Source organism: Argopecten irradians, chromosome 1 (genome assembly GCF_041381155.1).
Source record: "Argopecten irradians isolate NY chromosome 1, Ai_NY, whole genome shotgun sequence".
In the NCBI taxonomy this organism is placed as follows: Eukaryota; Metazoa; Mollusca; class Bivalvia; order Pectinida; family Pectinidae; genus Argopecten; species Argopecten irradians.
In genome coordinates, this window is record NC_091134.1 from 621,054 (window position 1) to 634,990 (window position 13,937).

The window sequence follows — 13,937 nt, forward strand, 5'->3', positions numbered from 1 at the left end:
TGAGGCTATAGTCTCTAGCCTCCTATATGTCTGAGGCTAGTCTCTAGCCTCCTATATGTCTGAGGTTAGTCGCTAGCCTCCTATATGTCTGAGGCTAATCTCTAGCCTCCTATATGTTTGTCGGTGTGTTAGCCATCAGCTATAATTGAATGCCAATAAACAAAACAAGAAAACTGTAACATTCATGATTGGTATATAAATGTTGGATATTATATAAAAACTTAACATTACAGCCTCCCCCAGAAAACCAATCTAAAATCCCTTATTTGTTTAATGAAAAGAGTGGTTCCATTACTCCATTTATCTTCATTCTTGTCACATTCATTGTGACCTTGACCTTAATTTACCGTTACAGTTGACCTTGACCTTAAGTGAATGTAAGTTACAAGAACTATACAGATACATACCACTATCCTCGCTATCCTTATTGCCACGCTGTACACGGTTAAGGAACAGCTCTATACAAGGAAACATCAACTCCTTCACAACAATTTGGAAATAAAGCATATTAACCCTGTATTCAAACCTATGGTCAGCGCTGATGACTCCTGACTTTTTTAAGTCTATCCAGGGCATTGAGGCCTTTTCACCATCAAACTACTTTTCTATAAACTAGGGTTGTTAACGGTTAACTAATACAGAATTTACCTACCATTATACAAAAACATCTATTTAGAAATATTGGTACTAATAAATGTCTGTTAGTGAGATAGTCTTTAATTTTAAGGTGGTCGTATGGGCATTAGTTAAACTTGTTTAATACCTTAAATTGATATTACTGTTATGTATATACATGTAAATGTATATACATGTAACAGCTTCTTAAACTGCTGCTATTTACATTGTAATTCAGTTTACCAATTCATCTGTTGCTCAGTGGGAAGATTTTTCGAGTAACCTGTTAGTGAATTACGATCAATTTGACAACCCTTCTATAAACATTATTTGAAAACAAAATCAGGGAGCACTATTGGACTTAAATGTCAACAAAAACACCTAAAAAGTAAGATGACAATCGTTTTGCAAAAGAGAAACATTTTTAAACCAAAGAAACTTAATTGGTATTCATATTTTCAGTCTGCCCTTAGTAGATTTAAATTCATCACCAGAGAACTTGAGGTCTCAAATAAGGTAGGGCACTTCAGAAATGAGTTATTACATTAGCAGTATAAGGATACATATAAATCAAACAATTTGGGTTGTGGTGTTGATTTCAAGGTTAAAGTCAGGAATTTCTCCAGACGATTCTCCAGATCTTTCACCCAGGCATCCTGTCGGGATAAACACCACATTTTCAGTACCTTAAGATCAGTACAAGTACTGAACAGTAACATTAAATTAATGTAGATAAGTAATTTGTGAAATAAACTTTTAATTGTCATTATGAAATGTGCAAACATTTTACAAAGGAATATTGATTCAATTGTCAAATTTAAACATCATTTTGTTTTGCTGAAAAATTTACAAAGTTTTACTTAAAGTTTAACTTTTATGAATAAATTATACCTACCTGACATTGTTTAATATATACTTTAGGAAGTTCAACTACTCTCTACTGAAGATATTTCATGTATCCAGTAATTTACATTAATTTCAGTCATGTCGTTATAAGGTATTTTATTTTATATTTTTATTACATATTTTATTTCATCATTAAAAATATATATACGGGTACAAAACAATATTTTACATATGCACTTAAGGGCATCTTGCGAGCTGGCATTTATAATATAAAACACATATATATCAAAATATATATCAAACAGTTAAGTATTATTGAAGTATATCTCCTTACTGTGAAGAGTTCTTTATAAGATGGATGACTCTTGGCATTAGGTACATATGGCAGGGCATTAAAATGGCAGGAATTCTGTCGTCTGGCTTAATGAGGCTCCGCGGTTCTCAAGATACTTCTTAAAATCTGTCATACAACGGTCAGCTTCTCTCTGTTAAATAACACAAAATATAGATCTATAGTCAACAAAATCTGTCATATACAACGGTCAGTTTCTAATCTCTCTATTTCAATAACACAATATATAGATCTATAGTCAACAAAATCTGTCATACAGCGGTCAGTTTCTATCTTGTTTAATAACACAATATATAGATTCATAGTCAGCAAAATCTGTCATATACAGTGGTCAGTTTCTCTCTGTTTAATTAATAGCACAATATATAGATCTATAGTCAGCAAAATATGTCATATACAGTGGTGAGTTTCTCTCTGTTTAATAAACACAATATATAGATCTATAGTCAGCAAAATCTGTCATATACAGTGGTGAGTTTCTCTCTGTTTAATAACACAATATATAGATCTATAGTCAGCAAAATCTGTCATATACAGTGGGTGAGTTTCTCTCTGTTTAATAACACAATATATAGATCTATAGTCAAAAATTGTCAATATCAGGGTGTTTCTCTCTGTTTAATCATACAGCGGTCAGTTTCTCTCTGTTTAATAACACACAATATATAGATCTATAGTCAGCAAAATCTGTCATATTACAGTGGTCAGTTTTCTCTCTGTTTTAATAACACAATATATAGATCTATTGTCACAAAATCTGTCATATACAGCGGTCAGTTTCTCTCTGTTTAATAACACAATATATAGATCTATAGTCAGCAAAATCTGTCATACAGCGGTCAGTTTCTCTCTGTTTAATAACACAATATATAGATCTATAGTCAGCAAAATCTGTCATATACAGTGGTCAGTTTCTCTCTGTTTAATATACACAATATATAGATCTATAGTCAGCAAAATCTGTCATGTCATACAGCGCGTCAGTTTCTCTCTGTTTAATAACACAATATATAGATCTATAGTCAGCAAAATCTGTCATACAGCGGTCAGTTTCTCTCTGTTTAATAACACAATTATAATAGTCAACACAATCATACAATGTCAGTTTCTCTCTGTTTAATAACAACAATATATAGATCTATAGTCAATATGTTCATAACAGCTGTGGGTCAGTTTCTCTCTGTTTAATAAACACAATATATAGATCTATAGTCAACAAAAATCTGTCATATACACGGTCAGTTTCTCTCTGTTTAATAACACAAAATATATAGATCTATAGTCAGCAAAATCTGTCATACAGCGGTCAGTTTCTCTCTGTTTAATAACACACAATATATAGATCTATAGTCAACAAAATCTGTCATACAACGGTCAGTTTCTCTCTGTTTAATAACACAATATATAGATCTATAGTCAGCAAAATCTGTCATACAGCGGTCAGTTTCTCTCTGTTTAATAACACAATATATAGATCTATAGTCAGCAAAATCTGTCATACAGCGGTCAGTTTCTCTCTGTTTAATAACACAATATATAGATCTATAGTCAGCAAAATCTGTCATACAGCGGTCAGTTTCTCTCTGTTTAATAACACAATATATAGATCTATAGTCAACAAAATCTGTCATACAGCGGTCAGTTTCTCTCTGTTTAATATAACACATATATATAGATCTATAGTCAGCAAAATCTTGTCATATACAGCGGTCAGTTTCTCTCTGTTTAATAACACAATATATATATAGATCTATAGTCAACAAAATCTGTCATCATACAGCGGTCAGTTTCTCTCTGTTTAATAACACAATATATAGATCTATAGTCAGCAAAATCTGTCATCATACAGCGGTCAGTTTCTCTCTGTTTAATAACACAATTATATAGATCTATAGTCAAACAAATCTGTCATATACAGTGGTCAGTTTCTCTCTGTTTAATAAACACAATATATAGATCTATAGTCAGCAAAAATCTGTCATACAGCGGTCAGTTTCTCTCTGTTTAATAACACAATATATAGATCTATAGTCTATATATTGTATTCAGCAAAATCCTGTCATACAGCGGTCAGTCCCCCCCCCAGTTCTCTCTGTTTAATAACACAATATATAGATCTATAGTCAGCAAAATCTGTCATACAGCGGTCAGTTTCTCTCTGTTTAATAACACAATATATAGATCTATAGTCAGCAAAATATGTCATACAGCGGTCAGTTTCTCTCTGTTTAATAACACAATATATAGATCTATAGTCAGCAAAATCTGTCATACAGCGGTCAGTTTCTCTCTGTTTAATAACACAATATATAGATCTATAGTCAGCACAAAATCTGTCATATACAGTGGTCAGTTTCTCTCTGTTTAATAACACATATATATAGATCTATAGTCAGCAAAATCTGTCATACAGCGGTCAGTTTCTCTCTGTTTTAATAACACAATATATAGATCTATAGTCAGCAAAATCTGTCATACAGCGGTCAGTTTCTCTCTGTTTAATAACACAATATATAGATCTATAGTCAGCAAAATCTGTCATACAGCGGTCAGTTTCTCTCTGTTTAATAACACAATATATAGATCTATAGTCAGTCAAACCACAAATATGTCATATATACAACGGTACAGCGGTCAGTTTTCTCTCTGTTTAATAACAACAATATATAGATCTATAGTCAGCAAAATATGATCTTAGTCAAAAATGTCATACAGCGGTCAGTTTCTCTCTGTTTAATAACACAATATATAGATCTATAGTCAACAAAATCTGTCATACACAGCGGTCAGTTTCTCTCTGTTTAATAACACAATATATAGATCTATAGTCAGCAAAATCTGTCATATACAGTGGTCAGTTTCTCTCTGTTTAATTAATAGCACAATATATAGATCTATAGTCAGCAAAATCTGTCATACACAGTGGTCAGTTTCTCTCTGTTTAATAACACAATATATAGATCTATAGTCAACAAAATCTGTCATACAGCGGTCAGCTTCTCTCTGTTTAATAACACAATATATAGATCTATAGTCAACAAAATCTGTCATATAGCGGTCAGTTTCTCTCTGTTTAATAACACAAATATATAGATCTATAGTCAACAAAATCTGTCATACAGCGGTCAGTTTCTCTCTGTTTTAATAATAACACAATATATAGATCTATAGTCAGCAAAATCTGTCATACAGCGGTCAGTTTTTCTCTCTGTTTAATAACACAATATATAGATCTATAGTCAAAAAAAATATGTCATATACAGTGGTCAGTTTTCTCGTTTAATGTTTAGATCTATACACAAAATATGTATACAGTCAGTTTCTTGTTTAGATGTCATATACAGTGGTCAGCTGATATACAAAAAATCTAGATCTATAGTCAGCCAAAATCTGTCATCAGCGGTCAGTTTCTCTCTGTTTAATAACACAATATATAGATCTATAGTCAACAAAATCTGTCATATACAGTGGTCAGTTTCTCTCTCTGTTTAATTAATAACACAATATATAGATCTATAGTCAGCAAAATCTGTCATACAGCGGTCAGCTTTCTCTCTGTTTAATAAACACAATATATAGATCTATAGTCAGCAAAAATCTGTCATACAGTGGTCAGTTTCTCTCTGTTTAATTAATAACACAATATATAGATCTATAGTCAGCAAAATCTGTCATACAGCGGTCAGTTTCTCTCTGTTTAATAACACAATATATAGATCTATAGTCAGCAAAATCTGTCATACAGCGGTCAGTTTCTCTCTGTTTAATAACACAATATATAGATCTATAGTCAGCAACAAAATCTGTCATACAGCGGTCAGTTTCTCTCTGTTTAATAACACAATATATAGATCTATAGTCAGCAAAATCTGTCATACAGCGGTCAGTTTCTCTCTGTTTAATAACACAATATATAAATCTATAGTCAGCAAAATCTGTCATACAGCGGTCAGTTTCTCTCTGTTTGAATTAATAACACAATATATAGATCTATAGTCAGCAAAATCTGTCATACAGCGGTCAGCTTCTCTCTGTTTAATAACACAATATATAGATCTATAGTCACAAAATCTGTCATACAGCGGTCAGTTTCTCTCTGTTTAATAACACAATATATAGATCTATAGTCAACAAAATCTGTCATACAACGGTCAGTTTCTCTCTGTTTAATAACACAATATATAGATCTATAGTCAGCAAAATCTGTCATACAGCGGTCAGCTTCTCTCTGTTTAATAACACAATATATAGATCTATAGTCAGCAAAATCTGTCATATACAGTGGTCAGTTTCTCTCTGTTTAATAACACAATATATAGATCTATAGTCAACAAAATCTGTCATACAGCGGTCAGTTTCTCTCTGTTTAATAACACAATATATAGATCTATAGTCAGCAAAATCTGTCATACAGCGGTCAGTTTCTCTCTGTTTAATAACACAATATATAGATCTATAGTCAAGCAAATCTGTAATATACAACGTCATGTCAGTTTCTCTCTCTCTGAATTGCAAAATAATAACACAATATATAGATCTATAGTCAGCAAAATCTGTCATACAGCGGTCAGTTTCTCTCTGTTTAATAACACAATATATAGATCTATAGTCAACAAAATCTGTCATACAGCGGTCAGTTTCTCTCTGTTTAATAACACAATATATAGATCTATAGTCAGCAAAATCTGTCATACAGCGGTCAGTTTCTCTCTGTTTAATAACACAATATATAGATCTATAGTCAGCAAAATCTGTCATACAGCGGTCAGTTTCTCTCTGTTTAATAACACAATATATAGATCTATAGTCAGCAAAATCTGTCATACAGCGGTCAGTTTCTCTCTCTGTTTAATAACACAATATATAGATCTATAGTCAGCAAAATCTGTCATACAACGGTCAGTTTCTCTCTGTTTAATAACACAATATATAGATCTATAGTCAACAAAATCTGTCATACAGTGGTCAGTTTCTCTCTGTTTAATAACACAATATATAGATCTATAGTCAACAAAATCTGTCATATACAGCGGTCAGCTTCTCTCTGTTTAATAACACAATATATAGATCTATAGTCAACAAAATCTGTCATACAGCGGTCAGTTTCTCTCTGTTTAATAACACAATACATATAGATCTATAGTCAGCAAAATCTGTCATACAGCGGTCAGTTTCTCTCTGTTTAATAATAACACAATATATAGATCTATAGTCAACAACAAAAGTTTCTCTCTGTTTAATAACACAATATATAGATCTATAGTCAACAAAATCTGTCAGGTTTCTCTCTGTTTAATAACACATATATATAGATCTATAGTCAGCAAAATCTGTCATACAGCGGTCAGTTTCTCTCTGTTTAATAACACAATATATAGATCTATAGTCAGCAAAATCTGTCATACAGCGGTCAGTTTCTCTCTGTTTAATTAATAACACAATATATAGATCTATAGTCAGCAAAATCTGTCATACAGCGGTCAGTTTCTCTCTGTTTAATAACACAATATATAGATCTATAGTCAACAAAATCTGTCATACAGCGGTCAGTTTCTCTCTGTTTAATAACACAATATATAGATCTATAGTCAACAAAATCTGTCATACAGCGGTCAGTTTCTCTCTGTTTAATAACACAATATATATAGATCTATAGTCAACAAAATCTGTCATACAGCAGTGGGGTCAGTTTCTCTCTGTTTAATTAATAACACAATATATAGATCTATAGTCAGCAAAATCTGTCATACAGCGGTCAGTTTCTCTCTGTTTAATAACACAATATATAGATCTATAGTCAACAAAATCTGTCATACAGCGGTCAGTTTCTCTCTGTTTAATAACACAATATATAGATCTATAGTCAGCAAAATCTGTCATACAGCGGTCAGTTTCTCTCTGTTTAATTAATAACACAATATATAGATCTATAGTCAGCAAAATCTGTCATACAGCGGTCAGCAAAATCTGTCATACAATGGTCAGTTTCTCTCTGTTTAATAACACAATATATACATATGTAGATTCATAGTCAGCAAAATCTGTCATATACAATGGTCAGTTTCTCTCTGTTTAATTAATAGCACAATATATAGATCTGTCATACAGTAGTTATCTTTTCTGTACATTAAATATAAAACTATCAATTTCCAGTAAAAATTACGCAATTTCCCATTTACCATTCCCATGGTGTTTTACACTCATCATACTCCAGTAATTCCAAAATCTTGTTTATTTTACCAGTCTGGTAAGACCATAACTTTTAACTCCTAAAGGAACATAGCAGTACTGTGACATTGTTGCTAACAGCTTAAAATCAACTTCTCATGCACCTACACAGCAACATACAGGAACTTATTTACAACAGATTCTATTGTAATAAGTAGAACGACAACAGTTGGGATTCCAACCACTGGTCCATCAGTCTGATGTGTACAGAATCTCACCTGGCCGCGGGCAAACTTAATGGGATATATAGCAAAGTAGATGTTGAGGTAAAATTCAAGTTTCTTGGCGACTGCATCAGAGTCTCTAACTCCCGGGGGAAGATTTTCATTCCACAGTTTGAAGCATCTGTCTCGTTTTCCTTTGTGGAACTGCTGCATCAGATCATTCTAAAACACAAAATAAAATTCTCATTCATTAATCAATACTTAAGAGTCTAAATTTAAAATGAAACTTATTACGATAAATTTTTTTTTATGAAACTAGAAATATGTCTGTTAGACATAAAGTGCTCGCTAACTATTTCCTTATACATATATATATGTACCCTAATTTCCGGTACAATTTGGATCTATAAGACCCTACTCTGTGGTGGTTTGCATGTACAAAAAAGTAACAAATAATAAAGAAATAACCCAGAGATATATACCTACAAGCCTACTTGTAACCATTCTCAGCAACAGGTGTACGTCACACTATCGCTCATTAACCCTTGGGACTATTGCAAGATGGTTATGTCCTTCGTAATGTATTGTAATGAATACTTTAATTCATCAGAACTATAAATGTTTATATAGAAGTTTCTTTATTGTTTTACTGATATTGATACGATAGACTTGTTTCACTGTTAAAAATAGCTGTCCGCTATACAGCATTGTCCTGTCTCTGTGCACGTAGTGACTTACACCATGTGTCATGCTTGATTGCCTCTCTGGGAGTACATCAGATCTAGAGCTGTGTCATGCTTGATTGCCTCTCTGGGAGTACATCAGATCTAGAGCTGTGTCATGCTTGATTGCCTCTCTGGGAGTACATCAGATCTAGAGCTGTGTCATGCTTGATTGCCTCTCTGGGAGTACATCAGATCTAGAGCTGTGTCATGCTTGATTGCCTCTCTGGGAGTACATCAGATCTAGAGCTGTGTCATGCTTGATTGCCTCTCTGGGAGTACATCAGATCTAGAGCTGTGTCATGCTTGATTGCCTCTCTGGGAGTACATCAGATCTGATTGCCTCTCTGGGAGTACATCAGATCTAGAGCTGTGTCATGCTTGATTGCCTCTCTGGGAGTACATCAGATCTAGAGCTGTGTCATGCTTGATTGCCTCTCTGGGAGTACATCAGATCTAGAGCTCAGACACCCAGACTGATATTGTATAATGTTTTTTATTCTGTTTCTCTTTCTCATGGCTTGGTAATTCTATAAACATTTACTAGAACTGCAGCAAATGCAGCCCATGGTCCCAGGGGTTTATAGTAAGCGATAGTGCAACGTACAGCTAGGACCCAGGATGAAATAAAATAAATATAATCCAGATCGCTGCTAAATAACTGCGAAATCTATTAAACGTTGACAGTGATTTCCGGTATCATGTGTGCAGTTGGATTTGGGCATAGCAGATGTTCACAGACTCCACATCCGAAAACAAAAACAACAGTGTGAGTGCTCTCACTAAAAATGACATGTTTAAGCAGTAAAATTATCTTTTAAATCAAGTAAGATTGGTTTCTGTGGAGAAGTAAATAATGATGACTTACCTGAATGGCCAGTAGTTTCTGGTTGGATTTCGATTTGATGCTATGTGATGCTACAGGTTTATTTTTTTGGTCACATTCTTTTTGGTAAGTTGACAATGTCCTATCAAATCCTCCAAAGTCCAAGTACTAATTGAATTGAAAATAAAAACTGATTTAATGAATAAATGATAATCACAGTGGCAGTGCATAAAATGCACAAGAATGGTACATTATATTTTCTATTGTGTGAATAATTACATATTAAATGTAATTACTATATAACTAGAAATACCTGTAAAACATATGCATGTATATACCTCCATATTAAATAGGACATGAGTAACACAATACATATTTTGTGGCATTTGCAGTCATGAAAATGTCTTCATAATTTTTCTTGACTAAAATTAGAAGTTAGACTTTTTGTGTTTTATATGATTAGTTATCCAATTACTCCTAGGAGTTTAATTATCAAACTTAAAACCAAAATTCCAAAAGTTATCAATTACTCTTCAAAATATTCTTTCAATCCACAATAATTTTCCAAAAATAAGACAAAATGCCCCACCATCATATTACTGGTACCTTTACTCTAGGAAATTTGATGATTTACCTCTTGTATGATGGCATTGAGTTCCCCTTCAAAGGACACCACTGATAAGGACCCCGACATTGTAGGGCACAAGTTGATATACTACAATCTGTAGGATAAAAGCACACTGGACATGAATGGAGAGTATATAACAATTCATTGATTCACTCCTCAATTAAAAATTTAGGATAAAAGCACACTGGACATGAATGGAGAGTATATAACAATTCATTGATTCACTCCTCAATTAAAAATTTACAACATAGACAACTACAATCTGTAGGATAAAAGCACACTGGACATGAACGGAGAGTATATAACAATTCATTGATTCACTCCTTAATTAACAATTTATAACATAGACAACTACAAAAAGCATTATTGTTTATTTGTTAACGTACACTACTAGGTAAATTTATTACTGTATATATTACCATCAGTATGCAATTTGAATTTGATGTTTTGATGAAGAATACAAGTGTTAGACTGTTACTGAGCTATAGAATAGATAAATAATAAACAAGGTGTACAACATGGTAAAAACCAAAATAATGGACTAAGGCTTTCTTTTATATTACAATTAAATTCAAAGTTCATAACATGCATGTATATGATATACTTCTGAGTATTACATGCACCAAGCAATTATAATTACATGTAGAGGCCGTGTTGCCAACTTTTGGTCTATGAATAAATAGATTATGGATTTACACTAGGTTGATGATCTGTGAGCCATAATTACAAACCACAGACTCAATAACATGGTTGGATATTGATCTGGAGAAATGCCAAATATGGTCAACGACATGACTGTCTGTTTTGAAAGTATGGTGGTCTGGCGATAAAAAGAATTAAAGTAATGTGTTTGTCTTTTGATAACTCACAGTTCTGCTTTCTGTGACATTGTGTTGAATTTGACCATCAGATGCAGATGGATATAGTTTCTTTTGATATTTTTCTTTAATACTTTTTTTTTAAATTGCCATAAAAATAGGTACTACATAGTGCATGTATATGTAGTTCAATGTAGAATTTCTGTATCTATTTTGAAAAATGTGTAACCATATCAATTTAAAAAAAAACAATCTTTTATTATCACATGCCAATCATGTGTAGTGTATATAAAATATCGATTTTTGCCTTAAAAATATGCATGATCATTGATGATGATACAGTTTGTATGTGTATCTCTGTAAAATGGTGCTGTTGTTCAAAACCACTTCAGGCATGTTATTTTAATAATTGCCTGATTTTATATAGACATCTTACACTTACATTACCTTAATGTCAAAATCTAACTTTTGGTAGGCCATCAAATTGCCAAATCAAATGATGGTGTGTATGAGTAAACATATTCTTTAAATAGACTGTGGTGTATACTTAAAATAGCCTTACTATAATGTAACGGAATGGGGTGCTCACAAGCAGATTTTAATTACCATATTGATTTATATTGAAATCAAACGCTTAATCAGTCCATAAGTATTTCATTTTAATAAAAATATGAAAATCTGTTGACAGTCGGCTGTGTAAGACGACCCTATCAGAAATTCAAATTTTATGCTCAGTGCAGGCCTACAGTAGAACATAAACATTAGCAAACGTCGACAACACATAAATATACACACATGATATTTAGGAATCCACCACTGGAATTTTGAACTGAGTCTCAGATCATGATGAATATTCTTTCGACCATGTATGATGTTGTTCCCCTCACCCTGGACGTGAAGTAAACAATGATCATGGTCATACAAGAGCTCTCTAACGTGAATCTTGCGTTCTAATCAAACGCTCATGCGACCTAGTTAGGACTATTTTTTTTTGCGCGAAACGAGATTGAACCCATTTTGATTTAGTCAGAGTTATTTCCCTTATCCCATCCTCATGTCAGTAAGCGACAAGTAACTTTTGAGCACAGGGATCTGAGAATCAGTTACAGTTTATATAGTTACGGACCCACCAGATTTACATATGTAAAAAGACAAACAACACTCTTAGCTTTTTACGACGAAACCTTAAAATTAACTCCAAATGCATAAAAGAACAGGCATTTGAATCATTAGTGAGACCATCTGTTGACCTACTCATGTACCGTTTTGGCCCCTCATCTCGAATATGAAAATGGTCCAATATAAAGGTGCAAGTTTTACTATAAATCGACATAGAAATAGGTCTAGTGTTAGCGACATGTTGAAAATTTTTGATTCGCCTAGTTTACAAACCCAAAGGAAAAATGCCCGTCTATCCATGATGTACAAAATCCAAAACAACTTATTTAGTCGCTATTGGTTCTAATAATAGATTAATCCCCCGACACGTCCATCTAGAAACCAACACGATCTTGGCTTTGCTATTCCACACTGAAGAACACAGTACAGGAAAATGTCTCACAGGGGGCCAGTTCAACAATATGGATGTTTTCATACATTTTTTTTGTATTTGGTGGATGGACTGATGAATTGACGTACCTAACAGCAGAGATATTTAAATCTCTGCTAACAGTCATGTGATTTTTTTATTTGAAAAATCGGGATATTTACTATAAAACACTGGAACAACCCCACATCCGATACTGTCCCCGCCAAAACTTTGGACAGCTTCAAAAACTCCCTCTCATCTTCTTAACTATAAACACCAACTATGTTTTTAACCCTATCTAATTGTGGATAGTTATTTATTGAATACAGCAGAAACATATTTGTATATATGTTTCTGTCTACTAGTACAGTGTACACGGATTTGTCATATTCAATCTGCAACAAATATAGAAGTACGTGGACTTTTAATGTCTTTTTCACAGTGTTCCTAACCTAATACTGTGTGTTTCTCAGTGAGATAGATCGTATGCGAGTTACACCCCTTTGGATAGTTGTGTTGTGTTAGTATACTTCGTTTGTTTGTTTTAGTTTTACGGCCCAAACAAACAAACAAAGTATACTAATACAACACAACTATCCAAACGTAGTGACTGGTACAAGCAACGGGTTTTTTTCAGCTCTACAGCTAGTGTATTGGGGAAATAGCTCTTGTTGTCTGTGAAAAAGAGTAGTCCAAAGATAAATTTTTATTACAGTCGGGTGCGGAGCGGAGAAATATCCAACTTCACGTGCTTCCAAATTTAGGCCTAAAAGTAAATATACAAGTCACACAAAATGACATTATACAAATCATACAAGAACAAACATGTAAAATAAATGTGATGTGCAATAGTCGCTGATAAACTGAAGCAAGAGTTACTGGTATTAGGAAGTAAGAAAGATTTGCAGAAGATATACAAGTAAATACGTTAAAGCAATGGATCACAATAAAGAAACGACTGTGATATTTAAAATAATGTCTTACACTTTACTCCTAAAGTTAGGATATTAATTATATCGGAGTAGATTAAAACAAATAAATATTATTACAAATGTCCTAATACGAAACTGTCATGAACTGCATTACAGTTTACAAGTATGTCCTACCGCCCCACAGTTTATATGTTGTATAATTGCCTCGAACATTTGATAAAATACAAAGTACTCATAGGCATTGTTGAAACCAGGCTTAGCTACTTCTTTGAAATATT

At 33.0% G+C, this 13,937-nt stretch overlaps 1 protein-coding gene across 1 annotated transcript in view; it reads right to left on the reverse strand.

The window, feature by feature from the left end:
* Positions 1 to 12,118, reverse strand: part of LOC138314416 (lisH domain-containing protein ARMC9-like) — a 48,397-nt gene extending 36,279 nt beyond the window's left edge. Inside the window, 8 exon segments of the mRNA XM_069254738.1 lie at positions 408 to 435; positions 1,179 to 1,271; positions 1,796 to 1,858; positions 1,860 to 1,946; positions 8,260 to 8,427; positions 9,796 to 9,921; positions 10,388 to 10,475; positions 11,995 to 12,118. Coding sequence (XP_069110839.1) covers positions 408 to 435; positions 1,179 to 1,271; positions 1,796 to 1,858; positions 1,860 to 1,946; positions 8,260 to 8,427; positions 9,796 to 9,921; positions 10,388 to 10,447 — 625 coding nt within the window. The 5' untranslated portion in view covers positions 10,448 to 10,475; positions 11,995 to 12,118.
* Positions 12,119 to 13,937: the final 1,819 nt, after the last annotated feature.